Source organism: Rutilus rutilus (assembly GCF_951802725.1).
Source record: "Rutilus rutilus genome assembly, chromosome: 11".
Lineage (NCBI taxonomy): Eukaryota > Metazoa > Chordata > Actinopteri > Cypriniformes > Leuciscidae > Rutilus > Rutilus rutilus.
Window position 1 is genome coordinate 17,218,043 of NC_140216.1, and position 25,769 is coordinate 17,243,811.

The following is a 25,769-nucleotide window of genomic DNA, read 5'->3' on the forward strand; positions in this document are numbered from 1 at the left end:
GGAAGAAGTAAGAGGCTGTTTTTTATACCCTGGTTAATTAGAAGATTAGATGGGCGTACTCCTTCAGAAATTACGTTTAATAACTTAATATACTGTACACAGAAGGCTTTAAGCTACTGAACTACCTAGACATAAACGTCAGATTAGTGGTCAACAAATTTGAGTTCTTCAATGTAATATTCTAAATGTCTGTTCACACCAAGGATGATAATGATAACAATAACAATAAAGTTTGATTAATCATTCTAATTCTATGAGAATAGTAAAGTCAACTCCACAACTAATGAAAACAGCACAGAGGAACAATATTGTTGAATTTGTTTTATTTTTTCAGCTGATGAATGATAAAAACATTGACTTCAGCTCAAGCATTTAAAGTGGCAGATGACAAAACTGTATAAATAATAGATAAATAAACAATACAATAATATAGTTATAGTAAACACAATGTTATCGTGGGTTAGTGTGGAGTTATTGTTATAGTTACCTTTATAGTTATCGTTCTTGGTGTGAACAGGCTTTAAATCAGTATTATATGGTTAAGAACCCAAACAAATGTGACCAAACCACTTATAAGCTTCTCAAACCATTGAAATGTCATCTGGTGGGGGCCATTCTGAAGCCTTGGGTTGCTACGGTTACAGAGGAGAGTACAGAGTAATGGATGAAAAGTGCTGAATATAAGTGTTTCTCCCATTGCCTCAAACTGTCAGATGAAAAGGACTCACACTGCTCTACTGCACTGATTTTGAAAAAAATCCTCTCTTAAATGCAACAATTACTAAATTGTTTCAGAACTAAAAAGTGCCTCACATCACCATTGCACAAAAAAAAAAAAAAACATTTGCGAAGCATCAGCTTTTGAGATGTAAATGGAAAATTTAAAATGAATGGAAATAATTTCCAATAAATATAAGATAACATTTCCTGTGTCATATCAAACACGCCTAATGATTTTAACTAACCCCTAACTGTCACAGACACTTAACCTTAGTTTCATTTTCATGGACTTTTAGTTTGTCATTTTCAGTCACGTGTTCCTTTGTTCAGTTTTCCTGCCACGTATCAGTTGTCATGGTAATTCGTTTAATAAGCACAGGTGTTTATCATTTGTCCCTCATTTACCTTTGTATTTTTCATTCAGTGCACACCTCAGTGGTCTGGTGTTGATTGTGTTTTAACACACTGTTATGCATTTTGAACTATCTTGGAGTTATCGAAATAAACCTTACTTACTTTCATTCATCTTTGTCTTCCTCTTTGAGCCATCCTTGACACTGGCACTGTGTGCATACTGTTACTGATACTGTTTGTGCATCATACAGCCCATGCATAACATTTCAAACTGTGGTGTGGAAAGCCTTTCAAACTTTTCATTATAAAGAAACCAGAACCCAGAAAACCCCATAGCAACCACTCGCACCTAGGCAATACATTTCATATATTATTTTGCAAATGTAAGAATCTAGTTGTATTTATTATATAGATTATGTACGTATATGTATTGACTGCAAAGTGCCTGCATTTTCTGTCCAGCAGGTTGCCTCTAATGTTGCGTGCTTCTTCTTTTTTTTTAACACTCTAGCATTTCAGTTTGTTTGTTGTTGTTTTTTTACCCACAAAGCAATGGTCTCTGCAGTGAGCTTTGGTCTTGAGCTTTCTCAGAATAAATCAATAAATGTGTTCTGGAGAGCATTATTGTGAGTGCTAATGACTACAAGCTCAGAAGAGAAAAATACACCCACAGAATATTTGCTTTTAAATGTAAGTAATTGCTTCTGCTATCTAGATCTGATTTTAGGCTTTTAAAACATCTAGATTAAAATAGATAGATAGACAGATTATCTATCTATCTATCTATCTATCTATCTATCTATCTATCTATCTATCTATCTATCTATCTATCTATCTATCTATCTATCTATCTAATGAATACTCAGCAGATTACAGGAAAAGTGCCAAGAAGTTACAGTAAACGTAAACAAAACTGTCTAGCTTGTATGAATAGTAAGGCTTCATCAATGTTTTTCTTATGAGTCTCAGCCACATACACACACTGACCTGCTGTGATATCTGTAGCCAGAATGTGTGAGAAATCAAGAGTCTGACAAATCTGTTTGGACGTCTTGCTCATCTCAAATCCATCTGGTTTTTTTTTTTTTTTTTGTGTTCTATGGTGGCATAATGGATGGACCTGGAGAATTGGGGGTGTCTTTGGCTTGAACCAGTATAAGCAACCTCCCAGAAAACCCCCTAGCAACCACTCGCACCTAGGCAACTTTCTCTCTTTCTCTCTCTCTCTCTCTCTCTCTCTCTCTCTCTCTCTCTCTCTCTCTCTCTCTCTCTCTCTCTCTCTCTCTTTCTCGCTCGCTCGCACGCACGCACGCACGCACGCACACACACACACACACACACACACACACACACACAGTTTCGCTTTGTGGGGACTCTCCTGGTTTTTATACTGTACAAACTGTATATTCTATCCCCTAAACCTACCCCTAAAAACAACTCTCATAGAAAACATTCTGCATTTTTATTGTTCCAATTCTTTTTTTATTCTGTATCATTTATAAGCTGTTTTCCTCATGGGTACCACAAATAAATAAATAAGTGTCCCCACAAGGTCAAACATTACTATTACCATATCTAGGTGGACATTTGGTCCCTTTAATGTTGGGTTTTTGTAATAACATCATACAGATCCAATAAGGCAATGACCTGGAGATGTGGACAATCAAAATGCATTTTTGATTAGCCTAATTTGATTTAACATTAAATGTTTCATTCAAATATGTCTCTCTCCTCAAAATGAGCATGCAGAGTAAAGGAGTGATGAAGCATTGCTGAGTATCTTGCAACTGTTGTTGTAATCAGTCGAGAAATGCATGATGTACAGTTTTATGCAATATCTCTTCATTTTTTTTATTTATTTTTTTACCTACATTCTCTCTTTTCCTCTAGAGATTGCATTCTGGATTGGTTCTCTGTGGACTCCAGATGGTGGCCCACTCAAGAGGTGTATGTCTTCCTGAAACTGGCAATAAAGCCTGGCAAAGGTGCAGAACACCATCAGTAGGATTATCTCTCATCTGCGACAGAGCCACAGTGCTTCAGCAAACCATGAATTGTGGTGGTTGAATGACAGGTGGATTTTTTTTTCAGGATGATGAAATAATGTCAATAACACATTAAATTAAAAATTAAAATAACATCTTCACATTTCCCATTCTTTACTGATTACAATTTAAAAATATTACTGAGTTATGTTCTGTTTCATTGTATTTCCCTGTGAAATTGTTTCCCTGAGTTGTATGATTAATCATTATGTTAACCTGTCGTCTCTTTAGTTCCTATTGTTTGCTCCATGTATTCATACCCTGTGTTCTCCCTCATTCTCTGTCCGTTCTTGTTTATGTTACGTTGTGTAAGTCGAGCTATTCTGTCTGATCTCGAGAGTGTTGTCATTAAAGACATTATATTGATTCTCCTTTGTCTTCATGCGTTTATACACAACCGACTCCTGACAATTAGGGGTATATGTTTAGGGTTAGGGATTAGAATACAGTTTGTACAGTAACAAAATAATTATGCCTGTGGAAAGTCCCCATAATACATGACCCAGTGTGTGTGTGTGTGTGTGTGTGTGTGTGTCTGATATTTCATATGGGCTCACAACTCATATCACAACTCAATCCCCACAAATGAGGATCGTAATACGAGTAAATTTTGATTTTATAGGAAACATTTTTTGGTCCCCATGAGGATGACCGCTTATAAATCATACGGTATATATACAGGGCAATATCACACAAGTAATCTTTTTTAAATTTTACACAATGAAGAGAAACAAAATAAACTGGTCAAAATGGTAGCTACAATGGCTAAGTACGGATTACCAAAGTATTTTGAATATAGTTTGTAATTGGAATGTTCTTGGTTGTCTTATAACCTAGGAGATCATACTGACAATTTTGTGAGTAGGTAATTTGATGGTAATACAATTACGAGCATGCAACATCATACTTACATTGTCAATTAATAAGTCATGAAATTATAAAAAATAAAAAAGTAAGTAAATAAATAAACATGAGACATAACATAACAAAACATAAAATTAGTTGTAAAACAAATGGAACTTGTTTAGAATCTAACAGGGAACATTCTCAGAAGAACAGGCTCATTCTGGCATCGTTTTATTATGAGCAGTTTCACCCTCTAGTTCTCCGCTTATTCAGCCTTGCTGGGGTTATTATATAAGTAATCAAGTATGTCAGGAATCCGAATACAGCATAGCAGGTTGACGTAGCAAAGCTCTCCCCCCGACTCACTCACTCCCCTCACATAAAAAAGCACAAGTTTGAGCCTTCTAGCAGATCCCTTCAGAGAGAGCTCATCTCACACCTGTAGACGGAAGCTGAACAGAGGGAAGCTTTCTTTCTTAGGCTACTGTTTCTCACCCTTGATGGACTTTAGTTTTTTTTAATCGCGTGGCGATTCTTGCACAAACCGAGCATATATTATAGTTCTACATTTCCCCCCCGCTCTGAGATCGAGAAGTTCAAATCGCCAAGCTCAACTCTCCATCCCCTCAGTGAGCGTGTAGCGACACTGAAGCGATGGAGCCGTCCGTCATCCCCGGTGGCGACATGTCCGACCTTTACTCCATTAACCCGTTTAATGTTACTTTTCCGGACGACGTTATGGGATTCGTTCCTGACGGAAGGAACTACACCGAACCTAACCCGGTAAAGACCCCCTCGGGAATCATCATCGCAATTTCCATCACTGCTCTATATTCCGTTATCTGCGTGGTGGGACTCCTGGGAAACATCCTAGTGATGTACGGGGTGGTCAGGTAAGCAAGGCAAAACATATCTATCTATCTATCTATCTATCTATCTATCTATCTATCTATCTATCTATCTATCTATCTATCTATCTATCTATCTATCTATCTAAACGTTAAATCCTGATAGTTTGTTTAATAAATGGAAGATAGCCTATACACACTGCCTTTGCGACATAAAAAAAAAAAAAAAAAATCCCTACTAGAGAAAACAAGCAGTTTACACATTTACTGAGATGAAGCCACTGTGCCTACTTGCCCCAGTCTCTATTTTACATTGTGTGTTGGAATGAGCATATTAAAATTAATATGTGAGTCAGATAGCCTATGTAAAGCAGCAAGTGCACATTATAAAAATGAATAATTAGAGCAAATTCCTAACCATTTTCAAAATCACATACTGTGAAACCACAGGATGCAGGTCATGCAATACTTACTTATTTTGTTTCATGTCTTAGAACAGGGTATTAGCAATCTTAGGTGTTTTCCGTTGGCTTTTTCATGAAAAAAATTGTAGAGAGGATGTAGAGGAGTAGAACTGATGTTGACTGGTAGTTAACTGGTTGTATGCATAATTTTGCTTATGGGTAATTATGCTATGGTCTTCTAATTTAGGAGGTTTCATGTCTTGAGAGAGGATACACTCAGTGTATGCTCAGGGTTTGATGAACCCATCGGTAAAGGAGAGCTAGGACAGGAAATGACCTCATTTTGGGATCATCTGATGGAAATAGCATTATGGGGCACAACCGTGGATATCTCAAGAGACGGCTCATCTCATATTGTGCACCCTGTTCCATTTCATTCCAGAGTATGGCATTTAGATGTGATGAATATCACTCTGTGAGGAAATGTATTCTCCCTGTGAGGGGAGTTGAAGAGGTGGTGCTCAAATTTCTTACTGCACCCTTTTAAAATAAAGATCTATCAAACATTACTGTGGGCCATGATTAACCATTTTTTAATTGGTTTTCATTCTATTACAAAAAGCACAGGTTTTTTTTGTTTTGTTTTTTTGTGTGTGTGCAAGGCAGAATATCTTTGTAATTTTTCAGCTTTTTTAGTTGACAACCACAGTGAGAGTCTTCCAAGTCGCTGGGTTGTCTGGTAAATGACATTGTGTAAAAAGGAACTGCACCAGCTGTGCATTTTTCAAAATGACAGTAATTGTTCTGTTCCCCTGGTACTGAGGTGCTTCTACACAGACAGCTTTAATCAACATACTAATTGAGTGCTAATTATACTCTGTTCAAGAGTAAAGTTGAGCTTAGCTTTAACACAAGGTTTGGATAATTAGAAAATTATAAGTTGCACACTGATAAAGATATATTAGGAGTGCAGGGAAAACATAAGCAACATTTTTTTTTTGTGGTTTACAAAGATTAACCCTGTAACCTACATCTCAATCGATATGAAGATTAAAGGTATTAAGAAAAATTATGAAAAACCATACCACAAACCATGTTTTGTGGTATAGTCAAATCATTGTTTACTTCAAGACAAATGAATGTGCAAAACTGAATACAAAATGTAGAATATACCTTTTAACAGACCCAAATTATATGTACTTTAATATACAGTCAAACAAAAGACTTCTCAATGGTCTGTTCTAGCTCAACATCATAAATAAATGCTTCGGGAGGCAGAAATTGTTATAAAAATAGAAATCAATTTATTGATTAGTTTATCTAGCAGTATAAGTATTCTACAAATACTCTATATAAGTTAAAGTACAAACATCTAAACGATTTTGAATCGAGGCAATTTCACTGATCTCCTCTTCTCTGCATCACTTTTCATCCACAGCAACATACTTTACACATAATAGTTATAAAGCTGCTCTAATACACTCAAAAAATTATTCTTTAAAGGGTTGATTATGATTTCACTTTTCTAACTTTAGTTAGTGTGTAATGTTGCTGTTTGAGCATAAACAACATCTGCAAAGTTACAACGCTCAAAGTTTAAAGCAAGGGGAGATATTTGCTTTTAAAGAAATTGTTTTTTAAAGGGGAACTAGCAGTTTTTTTTAGCTCAATTTACCCTAACTGAACAGCTTCGGAGTCATTGGAATGGTTATATGACTTTTTTCGGGTTGAATGGTGGCCGTCTCGCTTACCCCTAGCGATTGTGAGCGGAAAAACCACCCTTGCAACTTTGGGCCGGCGGGCCAGGAAGTATCGCGTGATATCAGGTCTCGCAATGTAACAAATTGCTTTACGGCACTGCACACATACGCGTTTATATGCTAGCCTTCTGTGAATCATACATACCTCAGTGGACATGGCTCTGTGCGTTCGCCGGCTTCTTTAAAAACAAATGCTTTAAGGATTACAACAAACGGCTGGTAGGGACTACATGACATTCCTCACGGGTTAGTGACATCACCAACCCTAAAATTTACATAAACCACGCCCCCGGGAACACGCAGTCCATGTTGAGAAGAGGAAGAGTTGTTGTAGTCGAGCACATTTGTGAGTCAGCTCAAACTGTTGCATCCGTCTTTTCACGTGCGATAGAAAGTCACTCTGTGTGCATCTCACAACAGTTCCTATACGAGCGATTTATAGATTATCATGATAGAATATACTAATTGAAGATAGTTAACTCCACATCAGCAACATAAATTCATCAACTAACCATTCAGAGACGTCCTGCACTTCTTCTTGAGTCTCTCCATCTTTGTCTGACTTCGGTTTAAACATAAAAGGCAGAACAGTTTCTGACATTAGAGTGTGTGTCTGCGTGAGGTAATCGGAGCTGCTAACACATATGAGCTCTTGAAACTCCGCCCTCTGTGTCGGGAGCAGCAGCTCATTTGCATTTAAAGGGCCAGACACAGAACGGTGTGTTTTTGCTAATCCTCAAAAAGTGACAACTTTAACATGCTATATAAAAATATCTGTTAGCTATTAGCTAATAATAGCATTCATTAACATTTTAAATGCTAATATGTATTCTCCTTCAGCTATGGGTGTTAAACTTATTTGAATCAGTCCACAGCCTAACCAAATGCTCCACTCTTCTCCACAATGGTAACCCACTGTAATTGAAATGGTTCTAATAATTCAAATGTAATTGAACATTAAACACATTACACACTATCAAGTCTTAATTTCAACATTTATTCTCTCTTAATTCAGCTATATGCAAAGCATGCTGGGAACTAACAAGCACCGCCTAGTTTCAGTTAATGCAACACAAATCATTCATGTAATCCAAACACAAACGGATTAAGTAAACTTAAATTTTACATTTTAAGCAGATTAAACACAATCAAATTAAGTTTGGACAAAATGTATAGCAATTGTGTTGCTTAAGCTCATTTTAATTAAGCAATTTGAACAAGCAGCCAAAATAAAATAAAAATTAAGTGCAATATATTAAAAACATCCCAGAACAGACTTTCCGAAATACTAACTGAAATGTTACTTTATATTTTCTTACCTGGCTGATTCTTCTAGCTCTGACACCATGCACCTTCATCCAATACATTGGAAATCGTCACATCCATTTAAACCCTTTACATTAGTTTAACAATTGATAATTAAGTATAGTGGATAATTATACAGGTTAAGTTAATTAAACGCAAAACAATAGTGTTTTGGTGGTAAAATAAATATATGTGTGTTACTTTAACAAAAAATATTGGGGTAAAAAGTGCCACAGTGCCACAAAACCATTTATCTTTTCTACTTTGAGCATAAATAAGTAATCTGTAGAGTGATATGTATAGAGCAGTCTCATCCTTATCTCTTTGACCTCAGATTTAACTCTGGACAGTCGCTTCTGCACACACATATAACTATGCAACGCTCGCCAACCTAACACTCACAGCGCTACTTAGTGAATACTATAACACATCATACAAATGCTATATTAATTGTATTATAAATAAAATACATATCGTCACCTTCCTAAATAATAATTTGACAAAAATGTCATCTCCTCATGATGCTGGCCACCTCTGGTAAAATCGCCCACATCCTCAGTTGAACAGATCATGCAATTCTACCCCTGTAGTATAATGGCCTATGTCAAGAGTGTGACTTAGCCCTCTGATTGTCTTCGTTTAGCAGTCACACTGGGGGCCTTCCCGGTCATAAATGACCGGACACCTAAAAATGAAACTTCCTCCATCCCAGTAAAAACCAATGCAATTTATTTTTGTTCTATAATATTTATTCTTTTTAATTTAGAATTTTGAGACAATTTGATTGAACTTATTAATATTTATGCAATATTTATAGTCCATTTTTTGCCATTGAAAATAATGATAATTTTTTTTTTTTTATTTAAAAAAAATAATAATTCTATGCAGTATTTTCGGGTAAAATAGAGACTAGGCTTTCAGAAAAAAAAAAAAAAATTAAAAAAATTAATCAATTTATTAAACATAAAATTAAATAAAACATGTTATTGCATGGGTTTACCACTAGATGCCTGTATAGCTCTAAATGGAGATGTTTGTGAATTCTAGTTGTTTTTAGACCAAATTACTTACTTTTAAGATGTGGATTGAATGTATTTTTTTAGAAATTCTCAAATAATACTTTTTGCCAAGGTTTATAACACTTTATTAATTATTATTTTAATAATTTTAATAATTATTATATTAATTATATATACATATATTAATTATAATTATTAATTATGTTATGTTTTTCACTCTTGATGTTTTAGAGCTTCACCCCTTCATTGCTGAGCACTTTTTTTCTGCATCGTGGCTGATTTGTTGAGAATTTTTGTGTTTTTGTCAATTTCCCATTCATTTCCTATGGGGGTAATTTTGACCGAAGACCAAAATCATGACTAATTTTTTTACGACCACTTAGCATGCTCGGATCATGAACTCAATTTTTTTGTATGTTCACATACCTAATGCCAGAAAAGTCACCAAGTTTCGTAATATTCTGATGAAGCTGTGATTTTTAAAAATTCAAAACAGATTTTTGTAGTCTGAATTTATTGGTGTGTATGTGTATAAAAGTGTGTTTGTATGTGTGTGTGTGTGGGTGGGTGTGAATTTTTTGCACTCTTGATGTTGTAGAGTGTCACCCCTTTACTGCGGTGTACTTTTTTTTAGAATCGTGGCCGATTTGTAGATTGTACAGTCAAAAGTTCAGAGAATTTTTGCGTTTTTGTAAATTTCCCATTCATTTCCTATGGGTCGGTCATTTTTGACCGAAGACCACGAAAGGGACTATTTTTTTTATGGCCACTTAGCATGCTCGGATCATGACCTCAATTTTTTTTTGTATTCACATACCTAATCCCAGAAAAGTCACCAAGTATCATAACCTTCCGATGAAGCTGTGATTTTTAAAAATTCAAAACAGAAAATTATTCGGTCAGAAGTGACCGAAGACCATCAGAGGGTTAGGCAGTTTTATTTTGCTCAAGTCAAAAGACAATGAGATGTAGGCAATTTTACAAGCTTTTCAAGATGGCAGCTGCATCAAGAAGAACGAAAATCTACTCAACCTCAATTATTGGTTCAGGTTTTTGTGTTTTCTAAGAAACCTGAAAATATGACTTGGGCAATTATTTTAGGAAGGTGACGATATGTAACAGTTAAAGCATTGCCCATAATGGCTTTTTTAGGAAATAAACTAAATAGAGCATTAAACATAATATATTAGTTAAATATCGTCCCCTTGGAATTATAAGGTTCTATCTGCGTTCGGAGCAGTTTTGAGATATTGAGCTTTAAAGTTTTTGCATTCCATTCGACTGTGTAGAAATAACCTTTTTATTTTCTAAATAAAAAGTTCCAAAATATACCCAACTTAAAAAAACAACATCACATAATGTAAAAAAGGGGTCACAGAATAAGAATATGTGAATAACTAAATTTTGACAAAAATGTCAGATAGAACCTTATAATTCCAAGGGGACGATATGTCGAACAATGAGACAGGGTAATTGTATTCTTATGCATATGTTAGGAGTACACAGGATTATAAACCACACATTAAATCATACACGAGAACCCAACAAGTGAACTGAACATAACATAACAGGGAGTATAAATACCAGGCAAATATAATGGCAGACAGGTGAAAATAATACGTAACCACAGGAACAAACAAAGATATAATCAGTAATCAAGGAAACCAAAAGTAAACAGACCGGGGAAACAGGAATTAAGGGAAACAAAACAGAAGATCAAAATAATAGTCCATAACACACACACACATATATTTCTTGTAATATTTCTTGTTAGTGGGACTAGATTTGGGGATTCTTTTTTCATTCCAATTCTGTAAATTTCTTTTCCTCTAATTCAATTTCAACACCTTCTGCGGTGCAGCAACTTCAGTTTACAAGAGCCTTAAATTATTCTCAACCCTGCTTCAAAATGTTCTCAATATTCGAAGCCTCTCCTCTCATACAAGCAGTACCTCACTGTAAAAAAAAAAAAAAAAAGAAAGATAAAGAAGAAATAAATAAATCATTGAGCAGTAGTGGCCACTAGCAACTGAGTGGACGAAATGTGCTGAAATTGCAGCTGTAAAAATTCAATCTTCTAGGCATTATTTTTTGAGGAAAGCTGAACACAGGAAATGATAGATTGTGGGGGTAGGAAGAGAACAAAATGTGCTCATTTTGTAATGAAGGGAAAAAATATTGGAGTACAACCAGGTTATACCCTAATACAGTCTGTCATCAGAAGATGGTGGGCGTCAGTGCTATAAGGCTGATAATGATGTTGGATCACACAGTTGAGTTGAAGCTCAAGGCACTTGTCAGTGGTCTGTCTGACGGTCTTTTCATCACCTGTCACTGAGAGCTCTGCAAATGAGGAGCACTGCATCTGATTATTGAGCTGAAGAAAGTCTGTTTATAAAAAAAAAAAAAAAAAAAAAAACATCAACATCATTCTGTCCAGCATGTGAGTCTGTCTGGTAAAAGTACATCATCACTACACAGGTTATAGGTTGTAATATACGGTGGAATGGGTGGCTTTGTGATGGAAAGAGTCTTGACTGTAATTGGTGTTCATGTTATATATGTCTGAAATTGCCTTGTGTTGTTGTTCTCCTATATAGTGGTGGCCATTAACTACTGTATATCTACATCCACAACATATTTATGCTCTGTTTTTTTTTTTGTTTTTTTAATACCATTTTCTAAGACAAGGAGAAACATTTAAATTATTATTAGAATTTTGCTAGAAACATAATGGGTGATTTTTTTTTTAAAGGAATAGGAATGAAAATGCTGTTATTATTCAGTCTCCCTGATGTTGTTCCAAACCCAACCCAGGCTCATTGAAAAACATGCCTGTGGCGAGATTTATGCAAAAACACCACACTGCAAGTGCAATTCTGTACCAGGTGAGCTTTCAAGCAAGTTTAATATATCAGAAAAGTCATATGGAGCTGGTTATGTGATTCAGACATCAAAATGTGTTGCTTTGCAAGTCATGCACTGTAGTAAAGGTGTTTTGAGGTCAGCTTGAAAATAAGTCTTCATTAATTGATAATCTACTCCTGTAATCATAAAGTGAATTTAATCTGAAAACAGCAGTGAATTGAATGTAGGTAAGTTTTTGGAGTTGTGCATGTAGTAGAGACACATTTTTCATGTTGTCCAAACCTGTATGCCGCTATTTTATTCAGTGGACGTTTTTGAAGAATGTACACAATTCTCTTTACAATCTTACCTCCAACAGAGCACACAAACTCACTTCAAATATAGAATGATGTGTTGTGCCTGGCTATAAAAAGGAGCAAGTACATTCTTAAGAATTTGTTCCTCAAAAAATCAATCAGTCAATCAATCAATCAATCAATCAATCAATCATTTAGAAAAAATGACAATTTGTAACAACCTGGACTGAGGTGAGAAAATCACATATTTTTTGAGTAATATATCTTTGTGAGAGCCAAAATATTGTACCGCTGTAAGAAGAAAGTATATAATTTAAGATATGTCATTTTTGTTGGTTAGATATTTTGTAGAAATAATCCTATGAATTGAAAGGCAAAGATAAAGACTGTAGATACATCATGTGTTTACATGCAGTTGAGAGACATAATGTCTTCATTTCACATATTTGTGCATGTGCGTGCTTTGGTCTGACTCACAGAAGCACTTTCGCAGCATGTTTCCCTCTTTAGTGCAGTTTGTATGAGTTCCAGTCCAGACAGACTGTCCAAACATAACATCCTGCTCATGACGTCAAAATCATCCACACCAGCAGTGTATTTGAAGCATTGTTCTCTGTTGCTCACCATACTATTAAACAGATAAAATTTAAACCAACATAAATGAATATGTTATATATTTGTTAGTGGTCTATAATGCAGCACAATCATACAACAGATTTAAAGAGATCAGCTTATGGTGATGTGTCATTAACCATAAAATGTTTTTCATGTGAGTCATAATGAGCGTACTGTGTAATGAAAGGGGTGCATGAGTTATACTTCGGATTTCAAAAAAACAAAAGCACTAAACACATAATGAAGTTTAAAAAAGTTTGACTTTGACAAATACCAGCAGATGCTGTCAGTGTAGTGCCTCTTGTAGTGATACACCAGTGTGCAGTGTTTTTTAGTACTTCCAAAATGTACTCCCAATTACATAATATCAGTTTGCCTGTAATATAATGAGAATCTAATGAACAAATTTGCACACACAAAACAAAAACAAAAAAAACACTATTGGGAATTTATTTGCGCAAATTAATGATCCTGTTATTTGAATCATTTTGAATAATTTCCAGGCTATTCAAACAGCTTGCCTTATCAAGGCTTAAAATGCTTCACTACTGTTTTGTACTGTACTGCAATGATGCTTATAACTGATTTATCTTCCTGTTCAATTTTACTGTGCACATACCAGAATTAATTGGATTCATTTCATAAGCAGAAAATAAATTGGTTGGAACAGATGAACTCAGAATGAACAAATAACAAAGTGTACTGAATGATCATTAACTTAACATGCACCTAACTGTAATTGTACTGTTTATATATAAACTCAAATATACAGTAAATGCTAATAACTGTCACAATAATTTATTCTCAAAAAGGACAAAAATCATCGAATGACCAAGGTGCTGGTTGTTCAAAGCAAAGACATAACTGTGGTTGAGGAAGAGTACAATTTATTTTGTTAATCATCCCCTCTGATCCTTCCCTTGATTCCCTCCATGAAAGCAAATCTTGTCTCATTAAAAAAGATCATCCGGTTTAATAATGCTGCTTGTGACAATTTCTGAATGTGCAAAATGGTGAAATTTGAGTGTGATGGTGATGATTATCAGTGCATAATTATTGAATATAGCTTCTGAAGACCTGGAATATAGTGCAAAAATGATTTGTACTTTCGATGCTCTGATATTCAGGAAACTCCTTTATTGTCCATGGGCAAACAAATGAAACATTAAATAATTACTGCAAGTGATAATTAATTGATGGCAGAATTTCCATTCTTTGTAACATTTTGTGCTTTAACATCTGGCAAAGCGATGAAATCATCCAAAGCCAGACATTTGTTACAAAAGTGTTTTTTGCGGTGCAGAACAAAAGTCATTGGAATGATGTTTCCTGATGTTGAGTGTGTTGCTCATTTACATCTTGTTATTTGTCCCCTCTGGTGATACACCTGAAGGAAAATCTCTTGGCATCTTTGATTCATCCCAGTCAGCCATGTTGTCACGTACTGCTCTGAGACACGAAGGTTGAGGATCCAAATGCAGATAATTTTGAACAGTTAATCCAAAGATGTAATCCAGATAACAGGCAAGAGATCATAAACACAAAGTAAGCATTCCAAACAAACAAACAAACAAACAGGCAGGGGACCAGGGCCGGACTGGGACACAATATCAGGCCGGGAAATCCCACACCCATCCAGGCCATCCCATGGACCCAAATAAAATTTAAAAACATGGACAACCCTATTTTTTCCTAAATTACATTTATTTGTCTAAATCCTTAGGCTGGGGTCGTGTAAAATAATTAAAGGCTTTCTCTTGAACAGTATTCTCACTTCCCTTTTCCTTCTCTTCATTTACCTTAATATCTCTATGTCTCTCACTTCCACCAGTATCATCAGCCTCATACACTAATTAAAGTGGAGTACTAGTGTTATATGTGTGTGTGTGTGTGTGTGTGTGTGTATGTATGCATGTATAAAGTGTGCGTATTTTTCTTGTACCTGTCTCTTCTTCACCTGTCACTTGTTCTGGCCTCATGTTACAAACAGAACTGTCTCCACCTTGGTGTAAAACAACCACCTTATTGTAATTTGTTTGCCCAGAATCTACATTTATTTAAGTCAAAAATCAAAGTATTATATTTATGACAAAATGTTGTTGTTTTCATCTTAAAATTAATGAAATATCCAACATTTAGCAACACTAGGCTATATTTCATACAATATGTTAAAAAATTAATAATCTTATTTTGCTTCTACATGTCATCTCACTCCCTGGCTGAATGTGTGATCATTGCACCACAGCTAGTGCTAGGTTGACTGTCTCCACCTTCATTTGATTAAAAAAAAAAAAAAAAAGGAAAACCGTTTTAAACCTCACAAATGGGCAGACATAATTTTCTAAATTGTCTAATAAAATGATATTGCATTATTTTTTGTTGATGTCTGCACTATCACTCCTGTCTCCCTGCTCCCAGTACCACATAAATGTTAATATTTGTCTGCTAAATTACTAATCTAACTTTACACTAAATAATATTAATCTCCTTTAGCATACAGTATTTTGAGTGACGATAGTAATAGGGGCGCTATATCGCTTACATTTGCTAGCATTTCAATACTAAGTTAACGAAGAAAAAAGTACAGTATTTACAGATGAAACTGACCTGCACTTGAAGCCCTGAACAGGTCATTCATTTTGCAACATTTTGCTGCTTGTTCTTGGAGTGCTTTCTTTTTCGTTGTCCTTTCCCTCTCTGCTCCACCTGGCTGTTTTCTCTCCATCATCGGGTGCTGCTCGCATTTTCTGTTTAACCGTTTGGCTGAGGCTTAAAGTGGAATCGTAGCCTTGCCAGTCAAGACTAACAGATTCATGATTTTATTTTATTATAATAATTTTATTGAATGACGAATTCGAAAATGATCACTGGACACTGGTAAAGGTAGTAATATACAAAAATTATAATAATAAAAAATTAAAATAAAACGCTGGCTGGCAGCAGGCCAAATTAGTCAGCCGGCCACCGGGAATTCTCCCGGTGCTCCCGATGGCCAGTCCGGGCCTGCAGGGGACACAGGCAAAAAGGGGAATCCAAGAAACAGGCAAAGATCAAAACCAAGAACACGGAACCAACAGAGAGAATGCTCGGAATTACAATAGAAACACTAAACAAGACTTCACAGGGAATGACAGAAAGAACCAGGCTTATAGGGTGAGTAAACAAGATGATGAGACACAGGTGAATGTGATAATGGATGATTAGTCTGAGCAAAGGATAATGTGGAATGGAGTCTGTGGATGTGGGGTAATTGTCCGGGGTTGAGTGCCCTCTGGTGGTAATCACGGGGCACTCTCACTGGTGATCGTTACACATGTGTACTTTTACATTATAAAGACGAACTCTTTTGAGTAGATTATTATTTTTACTTTTTTTTGTACAAATAATGTACATCACTGTAATATTTAGATTAATGTACTGTTGTTTTTTAAACATAACGCAAACATACAGTGGGGAGAACAAGTATTTGATACACTGCCGATTTTGCAGGTTTTCCTACTTACAAAGCATGTAGAGGTCTGTAATTTTTATCATAGGTACACTTCAACTGTGAGAGACAGATTCTAAAAGAAAAATCCAGAAAATCACATTGTATGATTTTTAAATAATTACGTTGCATTTTATTCCATGACATAAGTATTTGATCACCTACCAACCAGTAAGAATTCCGGCTCTCACAGACCTGTTAGTTTTTCTTTAAGAAGCCCTCCTGTTCTTCACTCATTACCTGTATTAACTGCACCAGTTTGAACTCGTTACCTGAATAAAATACACCTGTCCACACACTCAATCAAACAAACAGACTCCAACCTCTCCTCAATGGCCAAGACCAGAGAGCTGTGTAAGGACATCAGGGATAAAAAAGACCTTTACAAGACTGGGATGGGCTACAGGACAATAGGCAAGCAGCTTGGTGAGAAGGCAACAACTGTTGGCGCAATTATTAGAAAATGGAAGAAGTTCAAGATGACGGTCAATCTCCCTCGGTCTGGGGCACCATGCAAGATTTTACCTCGTGGGGCATCAATGATCATGAGGAAGGTGAGGGATCAGCCCAGAACTACACAGCAGGACCTGGTCAATGACCTGAAGAGAGCTGGGACCACAGTCTCAAAGAAAACCATTAGTAACACATACGCCAACATGGATTAAAATCCTGCAGCGCACGCAAGGTCCCCCTGCTCAAGGCAGCGCATGTCCAGGCCCGTCTGAAGTTTGCCAATGACCATCTGGATGATCCAGAGGAGGAATGGGAGAAGGTCATGTGGTCTGATGAGACAAAAATAGAGCTTTTTGGTCTAAACTCCACTCACCGTGTTTGGAGGAAGAAGAAGGATGAGTACAACCCCAAGAACACCATCCCAACCGTGAAGCATGGAGGTGGAAACTTCATTCTTTGGGGATGCTTTTCTGCAAAGGGGACAGGACGACTGCACCGTATTGAGGGGAGGATGGATGGGGCCATGTATCACGAGATCTTGGCCAACAACCTCCTTCCCTCAGTAAGAGCATTGAAGATGGGTCGTGGCTGGGTCTTCCAGCATGACAACGACCTGAAACACACAGCCAGGGCAACTAAGGAGTGGCTCCGTAAGAAGCATCTCAAGGTCCTGGAGTGACCTAGACAGTCTCCAGACCTGAACCCAAAAGAAAATATTTGGAGGGAGCTGAAAGTCCGTATTGCCCAGCGACAGCCCCGAAACCTGAAGGATCTGGAGAAGGTCTGTATGGAGGAGTGGGCCAAAATCCCTGCTGCAGTGTGTGCAAACCTGGTCAGGAACTACAGGAAACGTATGATCTCTGTAATTGCAAACAAAGGTTTCTGTACCAGATATTAAGTTCTGCTTTTCTGATGTATCAAATACTTATGTCATGCAATAAAATGCAAATTAATTACTTAAAAATCATACAATGTGATTTTCTGGATTTTTGTTTTAGATTCCGTCACTCACAGTTGAAGATAAAAATGATAAAAATTACAGACTTCTACATGCTTTGTAAGTGGGAAAACCTGCAAAATCGGCAGTGTATCAAATACTTGTTCTCCCCACTGTACATAGGCCATGCATGGAAGAGTTTTGCAAAGCAATTGACATTACTTATTTTCTAATTTGAAAGATGTGCTCATTGAATGCATTGTAAATCAAATAAGTGATTTAATGATCCACAGTTTAGTCCTCTAGACTGTCAGAACAGAAAAATAGTATGATCCATCTAAAAGGCATCCTGGTTCAGTCAGGACTTGAACTGGGGACCTACTTGCTATGATGCAGTTCTACCTCTAAACCCTTGAAAAAATGTGTTATGAGCAATGCACAAATACAAATAAATACATACTTTTCTCAATCCATCCGATAAACACAAATGTCCTATGCTCTCAGGATTTGTGCTGGTCCTCTGTGATAATAAGACATGAGTCTGTGTTTGTGCAGTAATTAACTGTATACTGACGGATATGTTCACAGGAGAGTCAAGCCGAACAAACTTCACGTAAGCTAATTCTGAAAAAAAAAAAAAAAAGTATATTATTCATCTTCAAAAATGTAGCATGAAGACAGACATCAGTAGTCATTTTCATCTGACACTGCCTGGTTGGGGCTAAAATTCAAGCTGAATTGTTCGCCAAAGGATGCTAATCTAAAAACTTGGAAGTAATAAAGCACTGATGTAAAATTGTAAGCCAATTTATTTGAGCTCTTGAGTATAGTCATTAGCAATCGATACAAGAAATCAATTAAAAAGAATGGGAAATTCACAGAAAATTAATTTTGCAAGGAAAAACTCCTTTCGAGGTAACTCACGCTGCATCGATGACGGCACTTTGCCGAATGCCTTTGGCGTGCAAGCGTCTGAAGCACATGTGCAACTAGTGTGAGAAGAGAGAAGAGCGTGCACTATTAGGAGTTTTAGCTCCGCTCCGGTTGACTCTCTTCTCGAGGGAATAACGTTTTTTGATGGCAATCTCGTGTTGCCAAGGCAGCGTGTAGATTATGGCCACGATATATATCTATTATATATGGGCAGCCTGGTGGCTTTACTCGTGGGGTTCACAAATGGAGCTAGGAGAGAGTTTGAGATGGCTTCGGCCTTTTCTCAGCTCTCAACCCCTAACTCCAGTGCTCGTTTTCGGGATCTGGTGAACACCCCAAGCATCGATGCAGGTGACTTGATTGACTCGCCAGCCTTTTCCCCGCAGTATGAGGAGCCTGTGGAGATTTTTACTCGTGCCGTGTTTAATATAAACTGGTTGGCTGAGAAGGGGGAAGCGTTCGAGGAAAGACAGATGTACGCTCCCTGCAGGCAAAAATCATCGTCTCCACATCGGGGTTTGCCATTCTTTCCAAATCTTGCGCAAGTAACCATGGTTCCCTGAGAGGGGAATGAGACATTGGGCCCTATCTTGCACCCAGCGCAATTGACTTTGTACACTGACGCATGTATCATTCCTATTTTGCACCCGCGCAAAGCGGACTTTTCCCTCCACAGAAGCACGTCGGTTAACTAAGAAATACACTTGCGCTCCCCAGGGCGGTTCAGCGCAAAGAGGAGGCGTGTTCCGGCGCAAACGTTCCCTCATGCTATTTTACAGGTTTAGAAAACAATTGCGCCACTGACCGAAAAAAAAAACAGTTTAAAGTCAGTGGCGCGTTGCGCATGTTATTCATATGCTATTTTAAGGGCGCATGCTTGGCCGTAATCAATGTAGCGTGTGCACAACGCGCATACACTTTGATTCTCTCATCTACACACAGACGCAGCAGTTATTTTTGCAAATCATACATTATTACGATAGATAGATAGATAGATAGATAGATAGATAGATAGATAGACATTTTATTATAAAAGCATACATCTAGCTTACACATTTACCCAAATTATCATACGCCTGTTTAACCGAAGTTAATTTGGGTGTGTTTCTCCATCCCCAACGTCCCTGACGAGAACGTCGGTCTCCTCGGCCTTGAACCGCTCCTGTCGTGCGCCTGGCAAATCCGCCGTTATAATAGGAATCCGCTTTAGAACAAGCGCGCCTGCTCTTAAAGGGAATGTGAGATGTCGCTCTGATTGGTTTATTTCACGTTACGCCCAAACCACACCTATGAATAATGAAGCTACTTCAGACCAACCCCTTTTAGATTTGCGCCAGGCGCAAGAGTCATTTATCCTGCCGGGAAAATAGCAACAGCGCCAAGACCCGCCCACAAAGTTACTTGCGCTTTGCGCTTTGACACTTGCGTTTCAGATCGTTAAAATAGGGCCCATTGTGTCCCTTTGCCATACTTCCGGCATCCCTGAGAGCGGCTTGCATCATCCTATCACAAGCTACTTTTGCTATGTTGCCGGCTTACCTTTATAGCTTCCTTGTACGCCATCACACGTCATGGATTGACATAACATCAATCAAGATTGGATTAGTTGCACGTGCTTCAGACGCTTGCATTCACCAAAATGTCGTCATCGACACATCGTCTCGTTCCTCTCTCAGGAAACCATGGTTCCCTTTCAGTCGCTCACGTTTGACGTAGTCGACGTGTCGACTGATTGGGATCACGCTTAGGGAGCCTGTCATCTTTGAGTATTGTTAAAACGAGCCAATGTACATTGGGGTGCGTGAATTGCATCACATGCTCCGCCCCGCAGCGCGGGTATAAATACGGAAGTGGATGCACGTACCAGTTGTCTTTCTCTTCGGAGCCGATCGGTGTCGATGTCTCTGAAGAGTGCTGTTGTTTACAACGAGCAAGTGTGTCGGTGTTCTTCTAGGAAGACTCTCCCAGTGCTGATGGTTTTACAGCGCGAGTGCAAAAAAAATTGTAACATAATTTATTAAACATTTATGAAACACATAGTCATGATTTGTAAATTATTAGTTAATCAATAACTAATCAATTGTAAATGACTCAACTGAATCTACAAAACATACATAAAATAATGAACATATCACTAATTAATCATTTATGAATGCATAGTCATGTTTTGTAAATGATTAGCTAATCATTAACTAATCAATTGTAAATGACTTGTAACACAATTTACAAAACATGCATAAAATGTTAGTATATCACTTGCTAATCATTTAGGAATGTTTTGTAAATGATTAGTTCATCATTAACTAACCACTTATAAATTACTTACAACTGAACATTATTATAAAGTGTTACCGTATGTTTTGTACGTTTTTTTTTTTTAAGTGTTGTAATTGTATGTGGCAGATTTAGCTGCTCTCAGTGCCCTCTTGGACGGAGTGTATTTTGAAACCCAACCGGTGTGGTTTATTTTTCAGGATAGGAGAGAGCAAAGAGTGCTGTTATTCATGCACATGAGATTTTCTGTAACTATCTTTTTCACCATGCTGAAACTCCTCTCTGAGGAGGCATTGCTATGGGGAATGCAGAGCAATGCTTTCATCAGTCTAGCCAGCTCACTGAACCAGATCTCAGTCCCCCCTATAAGGCCCCAGAATCTGTCAACTCTCTGCTCCTGGGGCAACTTTTTGCTGTCTGTGACCTGGTAGTCTGTGAACTCCCTTCTCAATTTATCTGGATCCTCAAACTTTAGTTGGGGAAACATGCGACCTAGCCTTGCCACTATGTAGTATGAACAAATTTCCAACAAATATTCAGTTAGGTCACGTGAAAGTACTGAATGAGTATTCCTACAATACTTTTTACCTGTTTCAGGAGAAATATCCAGGCGAGATGCTGGGTCCAGTACCTCCAGGCCTTTAAGCAGCTGAGATTGGAAGGGAAAGGCCTTCAGCATCTTCCCAATGACTTCCACATAGAAAACTCTCGCTGTCCTAAGAGCACAATTGCCACATAATCACATAATATAATAACCAGGAACTATGAAGGTAGATAAATGAAGCATCTAGGTATGATTATTACACAAGCTACAACTTACTGATATATCCTTGTCACTGACATGGAGGAGAATTATTCATTTTCGAGGAATGCTCTGGCCTCAGCTCCAATGAAGAGATCCTCATTTGTCAGCTGGTGCTCTTGTCTGTAGGATACAGGAGTATCCACAATCAACCTAGCTGGAACAATGTAGCCCAAGTATCTCTTGACCAGTCTTGTCATCTCACTGTGTAGCTTATGGATCATCACTCCCTCTGCCTAAAACATGGGTAAAAATTAAATGTAAATAAAAACATAATAGACATTTACACTTTTTGTAATGTCTCCACCTTTCATCCTACCTACCTGGAAGGCAGTGTTGAATGCAACCAATGGCTTAAGAGCGGCACTCAGAAAGAGAAAATAGAATTTTATCTCCGGATTATGAAGGTAGCCCGCCAGGTTCCTGATTTTAACACTCCTCTCATCCTCATGACTGTTGAAGTAAGCCTGCAGAGCAGCCCATTGATTCAGCACTCTTTCAATGCAGGTGTGGAGGCTGAGCCATCGTGTACTGCAGTATCTGAGCAGCTTCAGTGTGTCTGTGTCTGTAAACTCAACAAACTCCTTATACAGCTCACATCTTTTTGCACTGTACAAGGAAACACAAACAATGACAATAAATAGAGATAAAGGAATTAAGGGAAATGTAGAATTTGTTCAGAACATGTAATAAAAGATAAACTTATCCATCATACTCTAACTAAAATGACCAAGACAGGACAGTCAAACCTTTCCTCTTACTTACCTTTTGTCAAAGTGGCCATATACACCAACAAGTAAATCCTTGACTGGGGCCTTGATAGCCTTGATGCCACAGCCTGTGGCAAGTTGGGCAAGGTGGCATATGCAACCCACATCCTGGACATAAGGTTGACTAGCTGTTAGTTTTGTGATGACTGAACGGTGCTTTCCTTTCATTACGCTGCAGTTGTCAGAGTTGAAGGCCAACAGGTTATCCCATGGGATTCCTCTATTACTGTGATAATTAGACAAAATAATTTGTTGTAAACATACATACTGACACATTCAACTGAGCCTTAAGTCCTCAGTACTCATTATGTAAATACACTCACCTCAGTGAGGTTGCCAGCTTCTCATAGAGACTATCTGCTGTGCCCACATTGCAGCCTGGCATGTCAATAAATTTGGTGACAACCTCAAGATTATTCTCATCATACACTCTTGCAAGTATGACAAGTTCTTTTTCTTTTTTCATGTTGTTTCACTCATCACACTGTAGTCCAAATGGCTGAGACCGGCAGATGATTGTGACCTCATCATCAAGCTCTGGAGCAATGGCACCTAAATAATAATATTACATAAAAATTGGTTTTAGTTTTTTTTAAGCATGTGATGAGGTCAAATGTCCAGTTTGGGACATAATAACTTGTAATAAGGGATAGAAATTATGTTGTCCAATCTCAATGGTAAAGTGTTGCACAGCAACATTGCCCAAAACGTTGCCCTGTATATCAACATATGTCCTGTCAGAAGGCTAACGTTGCAACATTGTAAATCTAGCATTACGTTACCACAACCACATTGTAAATCTAGCATTCGCCTACTAATCAGATAAACTTACCCTTGATGAGTTGAGTTGTTTTGGTCTTTCCAGAGAAATAATTCCTGGCGATGGCAGAATCAGGGAACATGCCTGCCTCACAGTGAAGTCATCACAAAAAGCAAATGGAACATTTTTCTGTGCTATGAATGAATTGAATTGAATTGCTACCAACATGGCCATCTTCAGTTCGGCTTGCATCACGTTTTCTGCCTCTGTCTGTCCTTTCGTGATGAAGGATGAGATCGCCTGTGTGCCCTTACTTGCCTCTTCTGCGCGATGGTGCTGCTGTGTTTTAATGTGCTGACTAATGTCATTTTTCCCGCCATGGCTTACATTAAAATCAATTCGACACACCTTACAAAAAGTGTGGAGGTTGTCGATATGACTGGGTAAGATGCACGTAAATTGTTGCGTCCAACATTGTTGAAATTTACAACTGTACTTCAGTTTCTTTGCGGGGACACCGCCTTCACCTGCCATCATGTCTATCGGCTCGCTTTCGGGTTAAACTTTACGCGACTGGGTTATACAGGTTGCCAGGTTGAAGTGACAAACGGGTTGAAATTGTAAATGGTGTGTGGATTGTGTGAATATAATGCATTTAATACAATCTGGCAACTGGTCAACATTAGGCAAACATATTGGTCTGATTATTCATAAAGGAGTTTGGGCCATGCAAATTATGGGAGTTTACTGGGAGAAATAACAAACCGGGAGGGGTCTGGGAGATATGGCTAAAAAACTGGAGAAACCCGGGAAAAACGGGAGTGTTGACAGGTATGCTGTGGGCCCCTCACTCCTCTATCACATCGCAGCTGGTTGAGCCCCCCGTTGAGCGTGCTGGTCCCTTTGTAATGGACCGTGCAGCCGTTTAATTTGGGGCATCTCCAGAGGACAGGATGTCGACTGCAGCATCGGAAGGTTAGCTGACCTCTGGAAATGATGACTCGGCTGCGTTATCTCCCTAGACGGAGGCCATCCGACACATCCTGCCGAGGGTGTTCCCCTGCCTCCGCTCCTGCTGGGCCTCCGCAGCAGCCTCCCAAAACAGCGGAGCCAGCGGTACCCACACTTCAAAGAAAGAGCAGTTTCCTCTGTTCCTGGGTCCCAAGAGGGCCAGTCTGGTGGTGTGCGACCCTGTAAAGCCATGCACCCCTCAGCAACCTCTTGTATCGTCAGCCAGCAGTTGGGTGCGGTTCGAGGACCCGGTCACGCTTTCTCACGCACTCTCTGCTGCCATGTAGAGACAGGTAAGAGCTGCACTACACACTCAGACCCTGCTTCGGGTCGCCTTCGGGCCTTCCGAGCTGGGTCACTGTTCTCTACCTTGTTGCCTCACTCTGAGTACGTCTGTGGTACCCTTGGTCCCCCTGCGTTGGTCTGTTGAAACACTAGATGCTGCTCCAGACCATTCCAGCCGGTTCCTCTGTGCCAGCAGACTCAGACGATTCAGTTCGCCTGGCGCCCGCCCATGTCCACTGCTGTTCGTTACACTTCGGTGTTTCTGAATGTGCGTCTGTCGTGTGCGCGGTCATCGCATTCCTACTGGCGAAGGATGCGATTGAGCCGTCCCTCCAGCCGATATGAAGACTGGCTTCTGAAAAAAGTTGCCCGTACTTCATTGTACTCAAGTAAAGGTGAGTTACGGCCATCTTGGATCTGTGTCTCTTGATTCGGGCCCTTTTTCAAGCTTCCGTTCATGTTACAAACACAGAAACGCATTTCCAAAGCTCCGTCCCCAAGATTGGTCTGCAGTGTTTGACCTGAAGGACGCGTACTTCAGATCTCTACCCTTCCACAACGCAGGCCATGCCTGTGCCCTTTCATTGAGGGGTCGAAGTCTCAGTACAAGTCCCTCCCTTTGAGTGCTACATAGCCAGTTGTGTCTTCAGGTCAACTGGAGAGGAGTAAACTCCTCCGCGGACTGAGGATCTCTTTTCCGGTTTGGAGGTGGACTTGGTCTACACGTTCCTCACCAGGAACGTGTCCGGTCGGTGCTACATAGAAGTGAGAAAGGGTCCCACTGAAACTTTCAGAGGCTCCTGGGGCATATGGTAGACAAAGCCGCATATAACCGGCTTCCACCAAACTCTCAGCCATGTTCAGGCCTTTTGCTTCTCCGGGCCAAAATGCTCCTAGAACAAGTGTCTGCTAAACACCAGCCGAGGGGCCACGTATAACGGCATGCAGTAACAGGGGTCTGGGCGAACCTCCCACTG

General features: G+C 38.6%; 1 protein-coding gene across 1 annotated transcript in view; it reads left to right on the forward strand.

Annotated features, from left to right (window-relative positions):
- Positions 1–4,619: 4,619 nt before the first annotated feature.
- The window catches only part of oprd1a (opioid receptor, delta 1a), a gene marked incomplete at its 5' end in the record, with an annotated part of 43,058 nt that continues 21,908 nt past the window's right edge, over positions 4,620–25,769 (forward strand). Inside the window, one exon of the mRNA XM_084423636.1 lies at positions 4,620–4,858. Coding sequence (XP_084279762.1) covers positions 4,620–4,858 — 239 coding nt within the window. The remainder of the gene's footprint in view (positions 4,859–25,769) is intronic.